General features: G+C 42.9%; 1 protein-coding gene across 24 annotated transcripts in view; it reads left to right on the forward strand.

The window, feature by feature from the left end:
- ADCY10 (adenylate cyclase 10) overlaps window positions 1–24666 on the forward strand; it is a 105196-nt gene that overhangs the window by 74393 nt on the left and 6137 nt on the right. For all 24 annotated transcript variants that reach the window (XR_014842760.1, XR_014842759.1, XR_014842761.1 and 21 more), the window contains 8 exon segments: window positions 2916–3023; window positions 3518–3699; window positions 7403–7559; window positions 11180–11384; window positions 11463–11559; window positions 12317–12432; window positions 13919–14036; window positions 16483–16678. Coding sequence is in view for 21 of the 24 variants with exons in the window: in XM_085020493.1 (XP_084876619.1) it covers window positions 2916–3023; window positions 3518–3699; window positions 7403–7559; window positions 11180–11384; window positions 11463–11559; window positions 12317–12432; window positions 13919–14036; window positions 16483–16678 (1179 nt within the window). In the remaining 3 variants the exon portion in view is untranslated.

The raw sequence follows: 24666 nt of genomic DNA on the forward strand, positions 1-24666 counted from the left end.
GACCTCCCTCAGTGAGTTAAGGATCTGGCATTGCCATGAGCTGTGGTATGGCTTGGATCTGGCTTGGTGTGGCTGTGGTGTAGGCCAACAGCTACAGCTCCAATTAGGCCCTAGCCTGGGAACCTCCATATATCAGTGGGTGTGGCCCTAAAAAGACCAAAAAAAGAAAGAAAGAAAGAAAGAAAGAAGGAAAGAAAAATCAATGAAGGATACATACATATAGTGAAGTAAAATGAAATTCAAAATTCATTGGAGTTCCCAGCGCAACAAGATCAGTAGCATCTCTAGAGCACTGGAACACAGGTTTGGTCCCTGGCCCAGCCAGAAGTATGGCTCAGATCTGATCCCAGCCGGGGAACTCCATACTCTGTGGAGCATCCAAAAAAGAAATAAAATGAAAATTTTAAAAAGAATTCATTGTTAATTTGGGAAACACAGCTGAATAAAGCTAAATAGGTTTCTGTGCTACAGACATGTCAGGACCTTAATATGCTAAGATACATGGAAATCTCCCAGAGGCCTGGACTAGGACTGGGCCATATTGTTTCTCTCAAGCTTACTTGACCTTAGATCACTTTTCATAGAGCAGCTGGCTGGGCTAAGCGTCCATGCATTCACTTGAGGACATGCCTTTCTGGGCCCTGCATCATCTGACTCCAGCCAGCCTCAGGAAGAGCTTCCTTCCCACAGCCAAGTGGCCATGACAGCCATCTTTCCTGCTTGCCCTGGTAGTCTGTTCCACATTTTACAGCTGCTGTTTATCACAGCAGCCTAGATAGCCCCCACACCTTCGATTTATATAAAATTTTAAAATTAAACCATTAAAAATGTCAGTAAGCCCTGGTTCTCTCAAGTTTTTTGTTAAGAGTAAAATCCTTGAGGAATTCCCATTGTGGCTCAGTGGTTAATGAACCTGACTAGGATCCATGAGGATGCATGTTCGATCCCTGGCCTCACTCAGTGGGTTAAGGATCTGGCGTTGCTGTGAGCTGTGATTTAGGTCACGGATGTGGCTCAGATTCCACATTGCTGTGGCTGTGGTATAGGCTGGCAGCTGTAACTCTGATTTTACCCCTAGACTGGTAACCTCCATATGCCATGAGTGCAGCACTAAAAAGCAAAAAACAAACAAAAAACAAACAAAAAAAAACCACAATAAAATCCTTGGGAGTTTCTGTTGTGGCTCTGTGGTTAACAAATCTGACTAGGAACCATGAGGATGTGGGTTCATTCCCTGGCCCTGCTCAGTGTGTTAAGGATCCAGCATTGCTGTGACCTGTGGTGTAGGTTGCAGACATGGCTTGGATCTGGCATTGCTGTGGCTGTGGCCGTGCCATAAGCTGGCAGCTTGTAGCTTTGATTCAACCCCTAGCCTGGGAACCTCCTTATACTGTGGGTGTGGCTCTAAAAAGAGAAAAAAAAAAAAGAATAAAAGCCTCCTGTGCATATTTTATAAATATATGTGAAGAAGAAGGTGATGGTGATATGGCTAGTGAGTCGTAGGAAGAGAAGGTTGAGGTAGCCTTGCAGGCCAACTTGCTGAATCTGTGCTTACCCCCATCTTGCTCTGCGGGGAGAAGTGAATGGTCAGGAAAACAATGATTGGAAACAGAGCTCCAGAGCAAGGTCCCTAAATGTGCCATTTGCACCCCCTTTCCCAGCAAAGAAAATCTGGGGCTGGTGTCCACCTCCTGTCTCCCTCATTCTGCCTCCCACATGTACCCCTTTGATTGCATGAGACTTGGGGGCATTGCCCCACCTTATTTATTTATTTATTTATTTGTTCTGTATTTGTCTTTTGTCTTTTTAGTGCCACACCCACCGCATATGGAAGTTCCCAGACTAGGGGTCAAATCAGAGCTACAGCTGCCGGCCTACGCCACAGCCACAGCAACGCCAGATCCGAGCCACTTCTGCAACCTTCACCACAGCTCACAGCAACGCCAGACTCTTAACCCACTGAGCAAGGCCAAGGATGGAACCCGCATCCTCATGGTTCTTAGTCAGTTTTGTTTCCGCTATGCCTTTATTCTTTATTCTTCAAGTCTGAGCTTGCCTCCGTGTTCACAAATGCCAAGACCCTCCCAACAATGTCATAGGACATTCAAGATGAACTGAGGAAGTTTGTTCAGGGCCTTATCTTCTTCTTCTACCTCCTAAAGATGGCCTTGGCAAAAGGAATGGGAATCATTCATAATTCCAAAAGTAGAGGCTGGCTTCTTCTTCTTCTTCTTCTTCTTTTTTTTTTTTTTTTGTCTTTTCAGGGCCACACCTGCAGTATATGGAGGTTCCCAGGCTAGGGGTCGAATTGAAGCTGTAGCTGCCAGCCTATACCACAGCCACAGCAATTCCAGATCTGAGACGCATCTGCGACCTGCACCACAGCTCATGACAATGCCAGATCCCCGATCCACTGAGAGAGGCCATGGATCAAACCCACATCCTCATGGATGCTAATCAGATTCGATTCCACTGTGCCATGAAGGCAACTCCATGAGGCTGGCCTCTCATAGATGTGGGGGTGTTATCGGGGCCATGAGTACACTGTTGGAAAAATCGGGAGGGTGGGGATGGAATTACTCAAAGGGGAAAACTACCCTGGGGAAAACTTCAGGTAAGAACACTTACGTGACAGCATGAGGAAGGAAGGAGGTGTCTAGATTCATCTTCTAGAATGAGAGATTTATTGAACCAAGATAGACATGAAGGTGGCCTGTATCTTCAGTGGGAACTTTCCCCATCCTGTCTGTCTTAGAGTCGAGGGCCCTTTCTGATCAGGACCTGAAGGCAGAGGTGGAGGCGGGAGCAGAAGTGATCCTGCTTCTCTTCCTTCAGCAGAATCTGGAGTGATGGCCCCTCTGTGGTTTGGATCCCTGCTGACTCAACTGACCTTCTATTCCTTGTGCTGGTTGCAGGCTTACATATATTTGAATGAGGGAGAGAGGTTGCTGAAAACCCTCAGGAAGGAGAAATCTTGGAGTAAGACTTTTGAGTCGGCTGCATTTTATACCCTCAAAGGTCAGGTAAGAGAGAATTAACAACATGATTACTCTGCTATTTACTGTTGGGGCTTTACACAGAAGTAGACGTCATCCCTCTACTTTCCACATCCTCCTCCCATCCTCTGCCACAGATCCTTTCCAGGACTCCAGAACCCCAAGCCCTGGGACGCAAACCTCCTCACCACCACTTGCCAGCAGCAAGATCTTCCTTATCCTCTCAGTTGACATCTTTATGAAATATTTTTCTAATAACCTTCAAACGTGGACAGGAATGGTAAACATTTTCTCAGAGGCAGATGACAAACGACAATGCTAACTCCTAGTCATTCAACAATCCTTCCATCCTTCCTATCCAATAAACATTTACAATTGTGCCAAGTAGGATTTTATTTCCTAGGCCTAAAATGACCTATTTTTGATATGATTCCTAAACTATGTATTTTTGGACCATGTCAACCAAGCCCAGAACCATTGCTTTTCTTCTTTTCCTCTCTTACCCTTTCTTCTCTTTGTAGGTCTGTTTCAACATGGGCCAGATGGTGATTGCCAAGAAAATGCTGAGGAAGGCCTTGAAGCTCCTCAATCGAGTCTTTCCTTCCAACTTAATCTCCTTGTTTCTCCAGACCCATGTTGAGAAAAACAGAAACTTTCATTATGTGAATCAGAATCAGCAGGCCCAGGAGAGCTCACCTCCAGGGTAAGGAGGGAGCTGGGGAGAGCTGAGTGTCTCATCTTCTTCCCCAGAGAGAAACCTACACATAGGCCAACAGTCAGCCCCCAGAGCCTGGGCCTCTAGGGAGCATGTGGAGTCCTGGTGGCTCACTGGTGGGAGAGGAAGTGAGGGGGGGTGGGACTCCCAGGCCAGGGCTGGGTTGCCTGAGAACCACTTAAGAGGCACCTTTTGCCAAAGGGAGTTCAGGTGACAAAAACTTAAGGGAGCCCTGTGCCAGGTGAGCTCAGTGCCCCTCCATACTCATTTCACCCACTAATACTTCTGGCCATAATGTTCCAATAGGAACTTGCACCACCTGTTCATAGAGCCTCAGTCACAAACCCTTTTCCAATTCAGTGCTAGAACCTTGGGTGGTGTCCACAACCCCAAGAAAAGGGGCAGGTCCTTGAAACATTTGCCCAAAGACAAAGCGGCCCACCCATTTTTGTATCTCTGTAGATAAGGTGGGTTACATGGGGTATCCATCCATCAAGCTTATACCATTCAGAGTTGTGCATTTCAATGTACGCAAATGTTACCTATAAAAGAACTATACACAATAATGAAGTGGGGGTAAGGGAAAAAATATATTCTACCTATTTAGCAATTGATACTGAAGGAGATGCCAGCTAGTTGGGGATCTGGAGAGCTGAACAGTGGATAGATATTTCATCCATCTTGGGAGAGGCCAGTAGCAATATTCCTTCAGGTTCTGCCCAAGATACAAACATCAGTTTCTGTGAGCAAGTTGCTGCAATTCTTTTGCAACCCCCACCCAAAAGCTGCCTTCCTCAGTTTCCCAAAAGCATTCCCTTGACTGTGGGGGTGGCTGAGATGGAAATGAAGTAGAGCTGAGCCCCTTTGCAGGGTGGCAACAGGTTCCTGAATATAGGAGTTTCTCCTGCAGCCTCAGGTCACACCAGGAGGGGAGGGGCTAGAAGAAGTTCTGCAGAGATCTGAGAGATAAGAGAATTGGAATGTGGGTCACACAGAGAGTTGCCAGAAGAAAATAGGCTCTCCAGTTAAATTTCAAGTTCAGAGCAATATGAATGATTTTTTTTTTTTTTTTAGTATACATTATTTCACACAAAATATTTAGGACATGTGCCTTCTCAAAGAATTGTTTTGAACTTCAAATTTAACTGGGCATCCCATATTTTCATTCCCTAAATCTGACAAGCCTAAGGTAAAACCACATTTTGTAAAAGGAATAAGTCCCTGAACAGGAAAAGACAAAAAAATGATGATCAGGAAGAAACTCAGAACTAGTTACTTAAAAGACTCTCCAGTCAAAAGGTTCTCATCTCAAGAATGGGGACAACAAGAAACAATATTAAATGCCAGAGTTTCTACAGCTTCATGAACTCCTATGTTCTAAGGGGTTTTACCTTCTCCACATTTCCATAGAGTCTTTAAAAAATAATTTCCACAACAGAATGAATGTCATCAATGTCTAAACCGAAAGTACCCAGAATTCCTCTTTAAGAAACTCTAGGGCATCTCTTTTTTCCTTCTCATATTTATTTAAAATCTGTTTTTTTGATAGATATTTCTAATTATATTTTGTTTTCTTGGTGTTCTTAAATTACTAATACTGTAGCTAGTTTAGGATCCCATTTTTTTAAATCACAAACAGTGAGGACCAAGGGTTACATTGTGGAGGCTGAGACTAAGACCCCAGTTATTCCTGGTAGGTGGCCAGCCATCCCCCTTGAATACTTCCAGCGCAGGAAGTTCACCATCTTCTGCCACATTCCATTCCATCACCAGAATGTGTTTTACTCTGTTTGGGGTGCTATAACAAAATACCACTGACTGGGAGGCTTATAAACAGCAGAAGTTTATTGCTCACACTTCTGGACGCTGGAAGTCAGGTCCAAGTGCCAGTGTGGCTAGGCCAGGGCCCTCTTCAGTGTCACAGCCCTCTCCTCCTGGTGAAAGGGTGCCAGGGAGCTCTGTGGAATCTCTTCTATAAGAGCACTAATCCCATTCATGAAGCTTCCACCCTCATAACCTAATCATGGCCTTGTCAACTTAAAAAAAAAAAGCACAACCTGAAAGCTGAGCGTTAAGTTTTATCTGGGGCAATATTAGGACTTAAGTCCAGGAGACAGCATCTCATAGCTCTGAGAAACCACTCTGAGGAGGTGAGGTGGGAGCTAGGTTGTACAGGAGTTTTTGCAACAAAGATCAGGTAGCAGGAACAAAAGAGGCCTGGGCTCACTGAAATCATTCCTTTGATATGCACCTCTGCTATCAGGGCCAGTATCCTGAGTTTTCACAGCTTGCAGGACTCACCAGTTCTCACCATTTGGAGGTGACTGCATTCACAGATGACCGTGACATTCTTTGTTTTATCTTCAGCTACAGACCGGGCGGCTATTTCAGAGCTATCTGAAGTACCACCCAAAGAGGAAAAGGGGGAATATCAGGATATGATAAAGGTGAAGGGGCAGGTACATGCAGCTGTACACACATTTTACAAAAGTTTCCTGCTCCTGCTGATATCCTCAAAATTACTTCTAGTCACAAGGAGCAGACATCACCATGAAGGATTTTAGTATTTTTCTAGATATGAGGAGATGCAAGAATTGGGCACATAAAATCTTCTCCTAAAAATATCTAATTATCTGAAGAACTGTTCTTCCAGTTTTCCCAGAGCACAGAGGGCCTCACTCCTGATTTTCATCCTGAGCTCCACTCTGGATGCTGTGGATCCGTAGCTGCAGTGGGTTATGATTTAATCCACGTAGAGGCTGGTGGCAAGAGCCAGACTTCAGTTGACAGCCCAGGAGCCCCATCTACTTTGACCATCACTTTGAGGAGTTAGAATTCAACCTGTGAATTTTGGGAGGATGCATTCAGACCACAGCAGTATGAAATTGTTTAAAATGTTCTTTTCAAGAGTTCCCCTTGTGGCCCAGAGGAAACGAATTCAACTAGTACCCATGAGGACATGGGTTCAATCCTGGCCTTACTCAGTGGGTCAGAGATCCAGCAATGCTGTGAGCTGTGGTGTAGGTCAAAGATGTGGTGGATCCCATGCTGCTGCAGCTGTGGTGTGGGCTAGCAACTGATTTGACCCCTAGCCTGGGAACTTCTATATGCCGCGGGTGTGGCCCTAGAAAGCAGGAAAAAAAAAAAAAAAAAAGGAAAGAAAAAAAAAGCTAATTTCTTTGGTTGCGCTGAGGTCTAGTGCCTGACAACAAATACACTGGACTGATCAGGCTGGAGGTGGACAGGGCTGAAATTCTGGCCCCATCACATTCTAGCTGTGTGACTTTGACTTAATTATTTAACCTGTCTGAGTCTTACCTTTAGCTTATGGAAAATGGAACTGATCATTCCTTCTTTTCTTACAGGGTTGTCATCAGACTCAAATGTGGTAAATCCTATAAATGTGCTTTTTAAATAATTTCATTTAAATGGCAGTGACCTGAGAGGGGGCAGGTGATTAACATAAATATTCTTAATCATCACAAAGTAGGTATTATGGTCCCCATTGTACAGTGAAGAAAAATGTTCTTCGTAAAAATTAATGTGCATGTTAATTTCCATGTAAAGGAAACAAGCCTCGAACTGAAGTCCGTTTTGACCCCCCCCTTATGAGGACGCTGCACCTGCGCTTCCCTAAGTCATGCTGGTGATGAAACCGTCTTATGTCCCGTGTATGTACTTTATCTAATAGGAAGAAGAGGCTAGCACAACTTTACCAGCAAACTACCTGCTTCTCCTTGCTGTGGCAGATCTGTAGCTTAAATTATTTTTTTCACTACAAGTATTATAGCCACCTGGCAGCTATGATGCAAGTAAATACTGCAATGGAAACTCAGGATGATTTCCAGGTATTTTGTGGCTTCTTTTTACATTTCTGAATCTCATTTGGAGAGAAAAGCCTAGGGAAGGCCAACCAAAATTCAAAATCATGAAGATATAATGAAAGCCCTCCAGGCTGAATTGTTCTGCTGAGGCTAGCAGTCCTCAAACATTTTGTTTCCAGGATCCCTTCATATTATTAATAATTAAAGACCTTGGAGTTCCCCTTGTGGCTCTGTGGGTTAAGAACCCGACATAGTCTCCATGAGGATGTGGGTTGGATCCTTGGCCTCACTCAGCGGGTTAAGGATCTGGCATGCAGAAGTTCCTGGGCCAGGGATCAAACCCTAACCACAGCAGCCACCTGAGCCACAGCAGTGACAGCACCAGATCCCTAGCCCACTGAGCCACCAGAGAACTCCACATTTTTGCAGATATCTTCATTTCTGACCTCACAAAAGTGAGCTGGATTCTCAAACTGCTTCCATCTTCATCCCTTGTAGTATCATGTAATTCTTCCCTGGAAAACTCCACATTTTACTTGTGAGAGGAAGAGAGTGAAAAAGGAAAATGTAAAAGGATAATTCTTTTAAAAAACATAAAAACATGAGTCATACAAACACAAAAAGAACATGTATCAAAGATTTTATTGAGCTCATTATAATAGTGAGAGAACCAATAAGGAGTTAACAGCTGTTTCTCATGAGAGTTTAATTTATGAATGGGAGTTCCCATCATGGCTCAGTGGTTAACAAACCCGACTAGGAACCATGAGGTTGCGAGTTCTATCCCTGGCCTCACTCATTGGGTTAAGGAGCCGGCATTGCCGTGAGCTGTGGTGTAGGTCGCAGACATGGCTCGGATCTGGCGTTGCTGTGGCTCTGGCATAGGCCAGTGGCTGTAGCTCTGATTGGGCTCCTAGCCTGGGAACCTCCATGTGCAGTGCATACAGCCCTAGAAAAGACAAATAATAATAATAATAGTAATAATTTATGAATGGGAGTTCCCGTTGTGGCTCAGTGGTTAAGGAACCTGACTAGTATCCCTGAGGATGCTGGTTCAATCCCTGGCCTCGCTCAGTGGGTTAAGGATCTGGCATTGCTGTGAGCTGTGGTGTGGGTCACAGACATGGCTTGGATCTGGCATTGCTGTGGCTGTGGCTGTGGTAGCTACAGCTTTGATTCAACCCCTAGCCTGGGATCTCCCATAAGCCTTGGGTGTGGCCCTAAAAAGACAAAAAAAATTATTAATGCATGCAAAAGTACTCTAGTCACAAGGGCAAGAATCACTGAATTACTTGTATCCCACCAAACATTTACATTTCTATGAAAAAGAATCATTTACATTATTATCAACTTTTTATTGCCTACAGAATTGTAAAGTAGCTCAAAAATAGTGAAAGGCAGAGATAACCCTGATGAGTGAGCTAGATGGACACCCACTGAGTTTTTTGGTTTGGGCTCATTTCAAGGTCTTTCACTATTTTTCCTGACACATATAATCCCTTGACGTTATGAAACTAGCTTTGATCTTGTCACACCCTGAGTTCCTAGGATGGTGTTTGGCACGTAGTAGGTTCTCAACAAATATTTATTGAATGAAATGCTTTACTTCTTCACTCTTGGGGCTATCTCCTAAAAAGCTGGTGGAGTCAGGGGCAGGGGAGGCTAAAATAGAATTGGAAAAACAGAAGTGGAAAAACAGTATTGGAAAGTGAATCAAAAGATGCTTGTTAACACAATGGCTGTGACAGAAGGCAGAAGAAGGGGTGTTCAAAAGCAGATGAGGTGCTCCATGTAGGATAAGAGAAAGAACCAGAATAATTGCCAAGAGAGGAATTTCCAGGACTCCATCTATCTCTGGTGTGACCACGAGCAAATCACATAACCTCCGAGCTTTATATTTTCTCTGTAAAGGGAAGCAGATGGACTCAGTTCTCTTGGTCCAAATCTAGGAAGAACTAGGCTTTATACAGCTTTGCTTTTTCATTTGCTTGACAATCCCCTCTTCCACCACTATTTCTCCCCTTCTGGAGACTATTTGAAACACGTTCTAAACAAAGAATGAAGGAATTCCCTAAGAATGATTTTGTGGTTTAACAAGCACCCACAAAACTGCCTATGACACAGAATTTTTGGACTGGTTATTTTGTGTGATTTGAGGAATTTCAAGAAAAAAAGTCCCCTTCTCCAAAATGCCTCCCCCATCATTCTACCATTAGGGATTCTCTATTTCTTCTATTTGTACTTTTCAAAGCAGTTTTATGTATTCTGGGTTTGCAGTGGAGGGCAGGTTTTCAGTGTTGGTGGTGGTGGTATTTTTTGTTTTTTTCTTTTTGATAATAAACTCTGTCTCTAGCAGGAAATATTTTCTCTTCACCCTTCTCCAAGTATGTATATCTTGAAGCACCTTTATCATTCTAAAGGGTTGTTTGAAGATTAGCCAACTTCTCTTAAATCTTCCAATTAAGTTTAGAACTAGTCCTTACATTTTTTTAATTTTTTGAAGATTTTTTATTTTTTCTATTATAGTTGATTTACAATGTTCTGTCAATTTCTGCTCTACAGCAAAGTGACCCAGTCATACACACACACACACACACATTCTTCTTCTCACATTATCCTCCATCAAGTTCCATCACAAGTGACTAGATATAGTTTCCTGTGCTATACAGTAGGATAGTCCTTACATTTTTTTCAAAGCAAATTAAACCAAACTTCCTTTATTGTTTTTTTTGTTTTGTTTTGTTTTGTTTTGTCTTTTGTCTTTTTTGTTGTTGTTGTTGTTGCTATTTCTTGGGCCGCTCCCGCGGCATATGGAGGTTCCCAGGCTAGGGGTTGAATCGGAGCTGTAGCCACCGGCCTATGCCAGAGCCACAGCAACGCGGGATCTGAGCCGAGTCTGCAACCTACACCACAGCTCACGGCAACGCCAGATCGTTAACCCACTGAGCAAGGGCAGGGACCGAACCCGCAACCTCATGGTTCCTAGTCGGACCCGTTAACCACTGCGCCACGACGGGAACTCCCCTTTATTGTTAAATAACAAAAGTTAAGATGCTTGTTATAACAAATTAAACATCACAGAAATGCATTAAATAAAAACTCCCTCTTCTCCCTCAAATCTCTCCTCCAACCGCAACAAATAGGTAACTGCTTTTTAAAGTTTGGAGTGAATCCTTCTAGGCTTTTTGATAAACAGTCATATATCCACATATATGAGTTATTACTTTTATTTTTCACAAAAATTAAAATTCTTATATTTTGTTTAAGGACTTTGTGTGGACGAGCAAGCCCTTGACCTTGTCTTGGATCATGCATTAAATAGGTGGCAGAGGGGAGCTCTCTTGTGACTCAGCAGGTTAATGATCTGCATGGTCACTGTAGTGGCTCTGGTTGCTGCTGCGATGTAAGTTCGGTCCCTAACCCAGGAACCTCTGCATGCTGTGGGTGCTGCCAAAAAAAAAGAGATCATAGAAACTTAGTTTCTGTGTCTATCCCATCATGTAGCCAAATGTCCAGCTCCACTCCCAAGCTTAATAAATCCATGTTTACTGGCAGGCATTATGTGATACACTGGGCTTTCTGCTTTGGGTTCCATCCCAGCCTTGCACTGTCTCTCCTTCTCCCCTCCACTGCTGCCATTTCAGATCGTTAAGGCCTACCTGGACTATTCACTGTACCACCATCTGGCCGGCTACCAGGGCGTGTGGTTCAAATACGAGGTCATGGCCATGGAGAAGATTTTCAACCTCCCCCTGAAACTCGAGAGTATTGAGATCACGACCTACGTGGCAGATAAGCTTGGCTACATCAAGCTGCTAATGGGTTACTTGGACTTGGCCATTGACTTAGGTAAGGGCTGGCTGGTCAAGAAAGGATATGCAGATACAAGTAATGCCTGAGAATATTCTGGAATTACTTTCTTCCCAGGCTCGCGAGCCCACAAGATGTGGTCATTGCTTCGGAATCCCAACAAACACTGTCTGGTCCTCTGCTGGCTCTGTAAATCCCTCTTCTTGAAAAGCAGGTATTTATCTCAAGACATTTTCCAAAATTAGGGAAAGAAAGCCATATTAATGGAACGTCCAGGTTTCCTTTACCTTGGCCATAGGATAGGGAAGGGAGGAGGGTTTACTGGGAGCAGATGTAACTCCCAATCATCATCCTTTGGATACCACTGCTCTTTCATAGGATTCCTTCACTGGCATCTTCCCTAACCTGGTTGCTCTGGCCAGTGACTGAAGGAGCATCAGACCATCACCCCCCACCCCCACTGTGGGAATCAGGCTTCCATCACTGCCAGGTGGCAGAAAGGGAATAGTCGCATAGGGAGGCAAATGCTTAGATTCTGGCAACCAGGACCAGAGGCCCCAGCCAACATGACCTCATTCCAGCCACCCTGATAGGTCCATGAAAGAACAGTTTGAACAAAGAGCTGACTTGAGATTTCAGAATGGGTTTGAAGTCTGTTTAAGGATTGTATATGGGAATTCCTGTTGTGGGTGTCCATGAGGATGCAGGTTCAATCCCTGGCCTTGCTCAGAGGACTAAGGATTCGGCATTACTGTGGCTGTGGCTCAGGCCAGGAGCTGTAGCTCCAATTTGACCCCTAGCCCAGGAACTTCCATATGCCACAGGTGTAGTCATAAAAAGAAAAAAAAAAAAAAAAAAAAAAAAGCAGGATTGTATCTGGTCCTGAATTACTGGGCAGACTGAGTCCAGGACTGAACGTCCATCTCTCCTCTCTACCACTTTTAAATCCTACCACCTTCTCTTTGCCATAGAAACAAGCAATTGATCCAGGTGCTGGGGTGGCTGTGGGATCTCTCCATAGCAGAAGAGCACATCTTCAGCAAGGCATTTTTCTATTTTATCTGCCTGGACATCATGCTTTATTCTGGTGAGCATGGCCTTGGAATATATAAGAAACTGGGGATAGGAGTTCCCCAGTGGCTCAGTGGATTAAGGATCTAGCATTTTCACTGCTATGGCTTGGGACGCTGCTGTGGTGTGTGTTTGATCCCTGGCCTGGGAACTTCCACATGCCATGAGTGTGCCCCCCCCCAAAAAAAGAAAAAGAAGCTAGGGGTATGACATTGCGTTGGTAGGGTTTGGCAGCTGTTAGTGCTAAGATTTTGAGGCCATTGGGTTTCTGGCTAGAAAGTCAGACAGGACAGGGAAGGGGAGAGCCTAGAGTTAGGAGCTGAAGAGCCATCTAGAAGGTATACGGATTTTAAGGGACCAGAAGGAGAGAATTTAGAATTTAAGCTGCCAGTTAAAATGTCAGATCATTTTACACACAAGTGATAGTGCTGACAGTGTTTTACTATGTGCCTTTTACTAGAGTATTTCATTTCTAGCAGGATAGACTTAGAGACTTCATGCTTTAAAGTGAAGTACTGGGGAGTTCCTGCCTTGGTGCTTTGGGTTAAGAATCTGACTGCAGCAGCTTGAGTTGCTGCAGAGGTGTGGGTTCTGTCCCAGACCCAGCACAGTGGGTTAACGGATCTGGCATTGCTGTAGCTGCGGCGTGGGTTGCAGCTGTGGCTTGGATTCAGTCCCTGGCCCAGGAACTTCCATATGCTGCAGATGTGGCCATAAAATAAATAAATGATTAAATAAAATAAAATGAAGGATATTGCTGCTACAAGTGAGGGTTCTGGGCACTGGTAGCTATTGGTGATTTGGAAAACAAGCTCTTTCCTTAACCTCAGGTTACACCAGGTATTCAGGCCTCAGCGTACATATTAAATCAGAGAAGCCAACCTGGGCATTCTTTTTCCCATGCATATTTTTATTTTATTGTATTTTATTTTTCCTCCAACCATTTACCTTTGTTTGTTTTATTTCCCACTCATATTTTTAAAGGGGATGCAGATATTGCTGCCAACAAGGGAAGTCTGAATGGGTAGGTTAATTCCCAGGCTGCACTGAGGCTGGTTCCCTGGGCTCAAGCAGGAAGGGTTGAGCCCACTCCTGCCTAGTTGAGACTATGAACTTGTATCATATATGCATAACCTTCCACAAAAGCAGGGACTCAGAAAACACAGGGCAGTGCAGTCACCTGGTTGTTGTGATCTGTGAGACCCTTGGATTCATAAAATACTCAGGGGGTGAGGCCTGTCCCCACAGTGGGAAATACTTCTGGGAGCTAGTAGGCCAAAAGATGACAACCACCTCCCACTCCACCCCCAGCCCCCTATCCACTAGCTTCTCCTCTTTCTCTCTGGTATTTGTTTGTTTGGCTGTGCCTGGGGCATGTGGAAGTTCCTGGGCCAGGGATCAAACCCACTCCATAGCAGCCACCCAAGCTGCTTCCATGACAATGAGGGATCCTTAACCCACTGCACCACATGAGAACTCCATACTCTTTCTCTCTGTTTTAGGCTTTGTTTATAGGTCATTTGATGAATGTTTGGATTTCATATACCAAAATGAAGACAACAAAATCCTCAAGTTCCAAAGTGGAATGCTCCTGGGACTTTACTCGTGTACAGCCATCTGGTAACAATATACTGCACATCACTGAATTCCCAAATTTGAAAATGTTTAATCTTGAAAGAGTTCTATGAGATTTACAAAAAAGAAAAGTACTTTAAGTTTATACCTGAGGGAGTTCCTGTTGTGGCATAGAGGTAATGAACCCGACTAGTAACCATGAGGATGCAGGTTCGATCACTGGCCTCACTTAGTGGGTTATGGTTCAGTTTTTTTGTTTTGTTTTGTTTTGTTTTGCTTTGTAGGGCCACACCTGTGTCATATGGTCATTCCCAGGCTAGGGATCCAATGGGAGCTGAGGCCACTGGCCTACACCACAGCCGCAGCAATGTGGGATCTGGACCGAGTCTGTGGCCTACACGACAGCTCATGGCAACACCAGATCCTTAGCCCACTGAGTGAGGCCAGGGATCAAACCCACAACCTCATGGTTCCTAGTCAGATTCATTTCCGCTGTGCCACAATGGGAACTTCACTCAATGGGTTATGGATCTGGCAGCGTTGTGAGCTCTGGTGTAGGTCACAGACACGGCTCAGATCTGGCATTGCTGTGGCTGTGGCGTAGGCCGGCAGCTGCAGCTCTGATTCGACCCCTAGGCTGGGAACTTCTGTATGCCTCAGGTACTGCCCTAAAAAAAAAAAAAAAAAAAAAACGCACAAAAAGTTTATTTATTTTTTTAATATTTTTTTTAATTTTCCCACTGTACAGCAAGGGGGTCAGGTTATCCTTACATGTATACATTACAATTACATTTTTCCCCCACCCTTTCTTCTGTTGCAACATGAGTATCTAGACATAGTTCTCAATGCTATTCAGCAGGATACAAAAAGTTTATACCTGAGACAGACTGAAGGTGACAGAGAAAATTTGTGCTGAAAGACACACTTTGGGTTCATCCCCCTCAACGGAAAGTAATGCCATCTCAGTTGTGTTTGATGCAACAAGCATTTACTGCATACTTAGCATGTTGTGGTGATACAGATATGAATAAGACAAGAGCACTTGTTTCTGTGAAGTGTTGGGGTTTGAAGGAGACTAATAAATAGCACTGCCTGCCCCCTCCCCACCCCCAAGATCTAATCATAATCATTGCTACTAGGATAGAGCCGATGTTGGAGTATATGACTTATATCTGCAGGTAGCAAGAGAGCTTCCTAATGTTGAACTTCAGGACTAAGACTTACCCCCCAGCAGCAGACAGTTCTAGAAAACTCCACGCCACTCCCCACCCCACTGAGGGAGACAGCACCATGCTCCCTGTGGGTCTCACTGGCTCTCAAGTTGACAGAGAGCTACACCTGCCTAATTCCTCTCCCAAAGTCACCACCAACCAAGTCCACTGGAGGAGTGACTGAGGCCAGGAAAGAAAGGAGCTCTGCTCCAGTGGTTCTACCTTACGTGGAAGAAAACTGCTGGAGGATGGAAGAAGCAGTCTTTGTGTTCCCCATTAAGCCTGAGGCTTAATCTCTTTAACCCGTATCATTTTTAACTCAGTAAGCCCACAGCTATGGCCTTAGCTCCAAGGAAGTCGATCAACAGTAAGGCTGCAGAACATCAACTAAATTACTTCCACATTCATTCCCTATTCTACTTCCCATCTTAAATTATATATGCAGCCATGTTGACTGAAAATCATTCCCTATTCTACTTCCCATCTTAAATTATATATGCAGCCATGTTGTCCAATATTGAGAGATTTTGTGCTAAGATTAAATGACAATATGAAGACCTTCCTGTATAAAGTGTCACAAACTAGAGCAAACTTGAATAGGAATCTCCTCTTATTATAAAATTCGTTGGGAGAAGTTAAAATCCAAAAATCATTTACCCTTGCCAGTTAAAGTCTAAAGAAATTAAATTTCTAAGTCAAATGAACTTGTCCTGCCCATGCGAGTTAGAGTTCAAGGAATCCAAAGTGCAAAAATCACCCTAATTTCTTATTTTTTATCTCACCTGAAAAGTTTTACTTCCAACAGCTGTAGCCTAGGCCAATACTGCTCACACTCTGTGGGCATAGGAGTCACCTGGAGAGTTTGTTAACTAAGTAAGATTCCTGGCCCCATCCCTGGAGTCTGTCTGATGCAGTAGATCTGGGTGGGACCAGAGAGCTTGCAGTTCTAAGGAGCACTGGGGTCATACTGACAAAATTGAGCAGTTTCTTTAAGCCCCCCAGTTTATAGCTCCAAGGGCCTGATCCTGCTTCATTTCTTAGAGTCCACATTGTTAAGTGGAGGCTAATACTGCCCAAGTGTTCCCCTCAATTCTATTCATTTCAAATCATCAAGGAAATCTATTCTGTCCCGGAATGAATCACATAATTTTCCCTGAACGTAGTAGGCTTCCCAAGGCCCCAGGGCACTGGGAGTGACTCCTCTCAGAGAGACCCATTTCAGGAAAGCAGCCCCTTCCAAGGGGGACATTGACCTCTGTTTTTCTCCTTTGGTGGTGCAGGTATGCCAGACTTCAGGAGTGGGACACCTTTCACATATTTTCCAATAAAGCCAAAAACCTGATGTCAAGAAGAACTCCGACAGCTCTTTACTACATAGGCATGAGTAGGTACATGGAAGGGCAAGTTCTCTACCTTCAAAAGCAAATTGAAGAACAATCAGAGACGGCTCAGGACAGTGGAGTCGAGCTCCTCAAGGTAAGGCCTATTCTCTCATTTCCAGGAAATATAAAAAATCCATTTTATAGGCTTTCTCTACCTCCTGTGATAAATATTTTCTCTGATCACAGAAATGAGGTGTTTATAGCATAAGTTTTTTTTTTTGCTATTTCTTTGGGCCGCTCCCGCGGCATATGGAAGTTTCCAGGCTAGGGGTCGAATTGGAGCTGTAGCCACCGGCCTATGCCAGAGCCACAGCAACGCGGGATCCGAGCCGCGTCTGCAACCTACACCACAGCTCACGGCAACGCCAGATCGTCAACCCACTGAGCAAGGGCAGGTACCGAACCCGCAACCTCATGGTTCCTAGTCGGATTCGTTAACCACTGCGCCATGACGGGAACTCCAATATAGTATAAGTTTTTGAAGGCAACTCCCTCCGCAAAGTTAGAGTGTAAATTGCCCATAACCTTACTACTCAGAGATAACCACTTTATACATACTGAGACCTTACTTTTCAAGTTTTCTTCCATGTGTGTGCATGCATTTCCATTTTAAAAACTTGCTGCTAAATGAGATATATTTATGAGTATCTCCCTGTCATTAAATTGTTTTCTACACCACTAAAAGGAATCCTAGTGTTTTATCTTATAGATTTGCTATTAGATGATGTTACCAAATTATTCTGAGATAGGACTTCTCTGTAGTACTTTACTGCTCTTGCTGTGGTAAACATCTTGGTAGATAAACCGTTGTGTGTAGAAATTTTAAATATTCATCTGATATATAGTAGGCACCTGGTACTAGGTGCTGGGGTACAAGAGTGAGCAAATTAAACCTGGTACCTGCCTCCCAGAGTTTACAGCCCAGCATGGGGCAAGCTCCCTAAGAGAATGAAGGGCTGAACCTCTGGGGTCATCTTAACACCTGTTCACCTTGTTCTCTTAAAAACTGAATGCAGGGAGTTCCCGTTGTGGTGCAGTGGAAATGAATCCGACTAGGAACCATGAGGTTGCGGATTTGATTCCTGGCCTTATTCAGGGGGTTAAGTATCTGGCGTTGCCATGAGCTGTGGTGTAGGTTGCAGACGTGGCTCGGATCCTGTGTTGCTGTGGCTGTGGTGCAGGCCAGCAGCCTCAGCTCCAATTCAACCCCTAGCCTGGGAACCTCCATATGCCATGGGTGTGGCCCTAAAAAGTAAACAAAACAAAACAAAAACAAACAAACAAAACCTGAATGCAGGTGTATTTATTTTCTATCACTGCGTCTCCAAGTACCACAACTTTAACAGCTTAAAAGACCCCACTTCTTATTTCCCAGCTTAGCAGGTCAGAAGTTGGACGGGCTTGGCTGGATTCTCTGCTCATGCTCTTGCAAGGCTAAAATCAAGTGTTGGCTGAACTGTGTTCTCATGATCTAGGGAAGAACCTGCTTCCAAGTTCCTTCAGGTTTTTCAAACAACATCTGGCAGAATCCAGATGCTGACAATTTTAAGGTACATCCCTGTTTCAGAGATGTAAAAGTGTTTCAAAATAAGGCATCACAGGACCAGTGAGGTATAGTTGCTCATTTAATCCTCTGAGGCATTGTTTTGGGCTGGGTCTTTTCCATTCCTCTTGGTTAGAAGTCTTAGATTTGCCCATTTGAGAGCTCGCTCCCTACCACTCTCATACCACGCTCAGCCTCAGCATCTCTTCTTGGAATTTGTTCACAACAGGTGACTAAATCACTAAACACACAGGTTCATGGTCATCACTGCTTGGAGGTATGTACTTTTTTACAACAAACATGTATTTATATCTGATTCATAAAACATTCTACTGGCTCTCACTCAGGATGTTGAAATTGATGATAGAAGACATTATTTTGTCTTATATAATTATTATGTATTCCATATGACCTATGTAATTATATTATGTAATTTATTCCATATAATTTGATAAAGCAAATGTCTTTCTTTAAGAAAATTACTTACAGAGGATTTAAAAATATGCTTAACTTAATGTTGTTCAGAAAAAAGTAGATTTTTTTTTTACCATCTTAAACATGATTGGGAGTTCCCATCGTGGCGCAGCAGAAATGAATCTGACTAGGAACCATGGGGTTGTGGGTTTGATCCCTGGCCTCACTCAGTGGGTTAAGGACCTGGCATTGCTGTGAGCTGTGGTGTAGTTTGCAGATGCAGCTTGGATCTGGCCCCATGATTTATTTCAACAGTCTCTTTTTCCTCTGAAATATCAGGCACATTACATATGACAAGAGAGTTGATTATCACTTTTAAATATTGATTGAGGGAGTTCCCTTCATGGTGCAGCAGAAACAAATCTGATTAGTATGTATGAGGATGTGGGCTCAATCCCTGGCCTCGCTCAGTGAATTAAGGATCCAGCATTGCTGTGAGCTGTGGTGTAGGTCTCAGATGTGGCTTGGATCCCGTGTTGCTATGGCTCTGGTGTAGGCCAGCAGCTGCAACTCTGATTCAGCTCCTAGCCTGGAAGCTTCCATATGCCACTGGTGCAGCCCTAAAAAGAAAAATATATGTATATTGATTGAGCTCTAATAAAGGGGCACCACAGCTTTGGCCAACATGATATATAAAAATCCATTAGATAAATTAGCAGATGTTTAAAAGAAAGCTCCTCTTTATTTAATGAGTAGTAAAGTGATAAAACTCACCTATCCCAAAGACAGTACAGGTTAAAAACACAATAGGTGCTATTTTCAAAGATGAATAAAACACTGTCTTTGTCCTTAAGGAGTCTGTGATTTGAGTTACAGAAGGGAGTGGAGACTGGAAGACCAGGAGTGGGAGTGAGTGGTGGAAGTGGGGAGTAGAAAGAAAACAGCACAAAGAGAACACAAAATCAAACGTGGTATCTCCCACAGTACACAAAACAATGCCTTGTACACATGTTACCAAACCAAACTTGAGTCTGCTCACCCATGTGCAGAAAAGCCAATCTGCTGACACTGGGTTGTGGTGAAGGAAGTGCAGCATTTACTCTAAGGCACCAGATAAGGAGTCCAGGGCAGCTAATGCTCAGAAGACCCAAACTCCCTGATGGGTTTCAGGGAAGCGTTTTTAAAGGCAAGGTGAGGGAGAGGAGTCACACGGTATGTGATCAGATCATGCACATTTCTCTGACTATGAAATAACTTGGCAGTGTCACAGGGGTTAACATCATCGTGCTCATGAACATCAAGTAGTTAACCTCTTCCATTTGTTGGGGTTCTAATATCTATAAAACAACTCAGAAAATGTACAGCAGATACCGTTATCTAGGTACTTCAGGGAGAAACTAAAGATTCTGTGACTACCATATGGCTGATTTAAATTGTTACCAGGTCTCCTGGCCCAATTGCCATTTTTATCACTACCTGTTTACATCCTTTCGATCATTAATTCTTGAGCCAGGCTTTTATGACTCAGAGGAGGCCTAGGAGACTACAGCTTTTCTACAAAGAAGAGGAAGACAAAGGACATACAGGGAGGGGTCTGTTCCAGGAAGACCCCACAGGGTCCCACTTGATTACACATAGTCCATGTTTAATTTCTTGAATCAATTGTTAAGAGACAAAATAAACATGCAATAATTATTAGAAAAACTTAATGTTTTAATTCCATTTGTATGATACCAAGTAAATGCAATAAAGGAATAAGACATTGTTTTATTGATCACCAAATTAGCAAAGACATGAGAAAAGATACATTCATACTCTGAAGGACTCTCATAAAGTTTCTGGAGAGCATTCTGGCAAAATTAATAAATATCTTTAAAATGTACACATTATTTAATTCTCCTCCTAGGAGCTATCCTAAGGAAATAATCAGATAGGAAATAAAAATTAATCTGTAAATATGTTGATCTCAAGTTTATAGCATTAAAAAAATCTAGGGGAAAATAAAAACTGTATGCCCTTGAAAAGTATTTGTTAAGCCAGAAATGTTTTTTTGTTTTTGTTTTGCTTTTTAGGGCCACACCTGCGGCTTATATGTTCCCAGGCTAGGGGTCTAATCAGAGCTGCAGCTGCTGGCCTATGCCACAGCAGCAGCAATGTGGGATACCAGCCATGTCTGCGACCAACACCACAGCTCATAGCAATGCTAGATCCTTAACCCACTTAGCAAGGCCAGGGATTGAACCCACAACCTCATAGTTTCTAGTCAGATTCGGTTCTGCCACACCATGACAGGAACTCCCCACAAATGGTATGTTTAAACATTAGGATATTTTCACATTAAAAAATCTGGAGTTCCCTGGTAGCTCAGTGAGTTAAGGATCTGGCAATGTCACTGCTGTGGTACGGGTTCAATCCCTGCTTGAGAACTTCTGCATGCCATGAAGTGGCCAAAAAAAAAAAAAAAAAAAAAAATCTGAATTTCTGACTCTTCTTCTGAAAACTGGAGACGTTCCCATGTGGCTCAGCAGGTTAAGGGTCCAGTTCAGGTTGCTACAGTTCAGGTTGCTGCTGTGGCATGGGTTTGATCCCTTGCCCAGGAACGTCCATGTGCCATGGGTGTAGTCAAAAAGAAAAAAAAAAGTTGGAGCATGTGTTGACCCTAGAACCCAATCCTAAAGGGCAGCTATTGGCTGGAATTGACAAGGGGTGACAGGGCACACCAGCTTCAGGATGACATAGTCCCCTCTGCTTCTTATCTTCCTACATTCAGCCTCTTCTTTAAGTTACTTGCCTGGCTTCTGTCAGCATTTGAATTTGTGAGATATGATGTAAAAGAATCACATCATTGAAAAAAAAAAAAGAATCTTCTTCATAACTTGATGCTAAATGAGGAAAAAAATGTTGTCTTATAGGTGATTAGTAGGATTCCAGTTGTGATGGGGGAGAGAGAGAGAATGAGAATAAGGGATAGGCAGTGTCAACTGAAGTAAAACACACAACCTAAAGGTTGCAAATTAAGTTTTCTTCAGGGATCTTACTGAGGACTATAGCCCTAGCCCAGAGGACAGCCTCTCAGAAAGCTTTTGAGTAACTTCTCTGAAGAAGCAATGAAGGAGCCAGGATATATTGAAGTTTTTTGCTGGGAAAAAACATCAAAAGATTACTGCTGATTACAAATAACAGACATGTCAAGTTAATGATTTTAGTGCTTTTCTATATATGGAAGACCCAAGGATATGGGTTCATTGAAATTATTCCCAAGATTTGCATCTTAACACTCTAGGACCAGTAAGTATCCAAAGCACAGAATTCTTCCTTTTTTTCTCGGGTGCACCATGGGTGGGAGGCTGCAGTGGCTAATGGCTTGATTCTTGCAGGTAACATTCCCTGTCCACAACAGAGAAATAAAAAAAGTGGGAGAGTATGTATTCAAATGTCAAAAATATTTCTCTTTAGGTGTTAGGGTTACAAGTGATTTTTAAAAATCATTTCCCCCCTAAAGTCTATTTGTTTGTCTGTTTTGCTTTTCCTTTTTTCTCCCTTCCAGTATTTACATTTTTTCAATTAAGGTATAGTTCCCTAAATTTTGAAAATTAACTTATATTGCTTTAATAATCCAAAGAAAATGTGTGACCACTTCTGAGAGGCAAGTTTATAGCAATGCAATCATATCTCAGGAAAGAAGAAAAAACTCAGGTAAACAACCTAATCTTACACCTTAAACATCTAGAGAAGGAAGAACAGACAAAGCCCAAAATTAGTAGAAGGAAAGAAATCATAAAGATTAGAACAGAGGGAGTTCTCATTGTAGTGCAGCAGAAATCAATCCGACTAGTATCCGTGAGGATACAGGTTCGATCCCTGGCCTGGCTCAGTGGGTTGGGGATCCAGCATGCCCTGAGCTGTGGTGTAGGTCACAGACGCAGCTTGGATCCCATGTTGCTGTGGCTGTGGCATAAGTTGGCAGCTGTGCCTCCAATTCAACCCCTAGCCTGGGAACTTCCATATGCCATGAGTGTGGCCCTAAAAAAGAAAAAGAAAAAAAGAAAAAAAGATTAGAGCAGAAATTAATAATATAGTGACAAAGAAAACAATTGAGAAGATCAATGAAACCAAAAGTTGGTTCTTTTTGTTTGTTTGTTTGTTTTTTTGCTATTTCTTGGGCCGCCCCTGTGGGAACTCCCAAAAGTTGGTTCTTTGAAAAGATCAACAAAAGTGATAGACCTTTAGCCAGACTCATCAAGAAAAAAAAGGAGACGGTTCACATCAATAAAATAAGAAATGAGGAGTTCCCATCATGGCCCAGTGGAAACAAATCTGACTAATATCCATGATGATGCAAGTCTGGATCCCTGGCCTTGCTCAGTGGGTTAAGGATCTGTCGTTGCCATGAGCTGTGGTGTAGGTCGCAGATGCGGCTTGGATCTGGTGTTGCTGTGGCTGTGGTGTAAGCTGGTGGCTGCAGCTTCAATTTGACCCCTAGCCTGGGAATCTCCATATGTTGTGGGTATGGCCCTAAAAATAAATAAATATATAAAATAAAATAAGAAAGGAAAAAGGAGAAATTACAACTGATGCTGCAGAAATATAAAAGATCGTAAGAGGCTACTATGAGCAACTGTAGGCCAATAAAATGGACAACCTAGAAGAAATAGATTCTTGTACAAAGATACAAGCTACCAACACTGAACCAGGAAGAAATAAAAAATATGAATAGACCGATCACAAGTGCTGAAATTGAAAATGTGATTTAAAAACTTCTAAAAAAACAAAAGTCCAGGACCTGATGGCTTCTCAGCTAAGTTCTACCAAACATTCAGAGAAGAGTTAACATCCCTTCTTCTGAAACTTTTCCAGAAAATTGCAGAGGAAGGAACACTCTCAAGCTCATTCTATGAAGCCACAATTACCCTGATACCAAAACCAGTCAAAGATCCCACAAAAAAAGAAAATTACAGACCAATGCAATTGATAGACATAGATGCAAAAATCCTCAACAAAATATTAACAAGTCACATACAAATACATATTAAAAATATCATACACTATGATTTATCCCAGTTTACAAGGATTCTTCAGTATCCACAAATCTATTAATGTGATACAGCACATCAACAAACTAAAAAATAAAAACCAGGAGTTCCTGTCGTGGCACAGTGGTGCCATCCGACTAGGAACCATGAGGTTGCAGGTTCGATCCCTGACCTTGCTCAGTGGGTTAACGATCCGGCATTGCCGTGAGCTGTGGTGTAGGTTGCAGACATGGCTCGGATCTTGCGTTGCTGTGGCTCTGGCATAGGCCGGTGGCTACGCTCCGATTCGACCCCTAGCCTGGGAACCTCCATATGCTGCAAGAGAGGCCCTAGGGAAAAAAACAAACAAAAAAAGGCAAAAAAAAAAAATTATTAAAAAAAAAATAAAAAAAACCCATATTATCATCTCAATTGATATAGAAAAAGCTTTTGACAAAACTCAACACCCATTCCTGATAAAAACTCTCCAGAGAGTGGGCACAGAGAAGACCTACCTCAATGTAAGAAAAGCCATTTATGACAAACCCACAGCTAACATCATTCTTAGTGAAAAACTGAAAGCATTTCCACTAAGATCAGGAACAAGACAAGGATGTCCTCCTTCACCAGTGTTATTCAACATAGTTTTGGAAGTCCTAGCCATGGCAGTCAGAGAAGAAAAAGAATAATAGGATTCCAGGAATTCCCATTGTGGTGCAGCAGAAATGAATCTGACTAGGAACCATGAAGTTGCAGGTTCAAACCCTAGCCTCTCTTAGTGCGTTAAGGATCCGATGTTGCTGTGGCTGTGGTATAGGCTGGCAGCTGTAGCTCTGATTTCACCCCTAGCCTGGTATGCCATGGGTGAGGCCCTAAAAAAGCAAACTAACTAAATAAATAGATTCCAAAAGGAAAAGAAGAAGTAAAACTATCACTGTTTTCAAATGACATGATACTATACCTAGAAAATCCTAAAGACACTATCAGAAAACTATTAGAGCTCATCAATGAATTTGGTAAAATGTCAGGATACAAAATTAATACACAGAAATTGACTGCATTTCTATATACTAACAACAAAAGTTCAGAGAGAGAAATTAGGGAAACAATCCC

This window comes from Sus scrofa, chromosome 4, assembly GCF_054392235.1.
Source record: "Sus scrofa isolate SSC_HxYL_T2T_F1_AM1 chromosome 4, Sscrofa_HxYL_maternal_Yorkshire_Landrace_v2.0, whole genome shotgun sequence".
In the NCBI taxonomy this organism is placed as follows: domain Eukaryota; kingdom Metazoa; phylum Chordata; class Mammalia; order Artiodactyla; family Suidae; genus Sus; species Sus scrofa.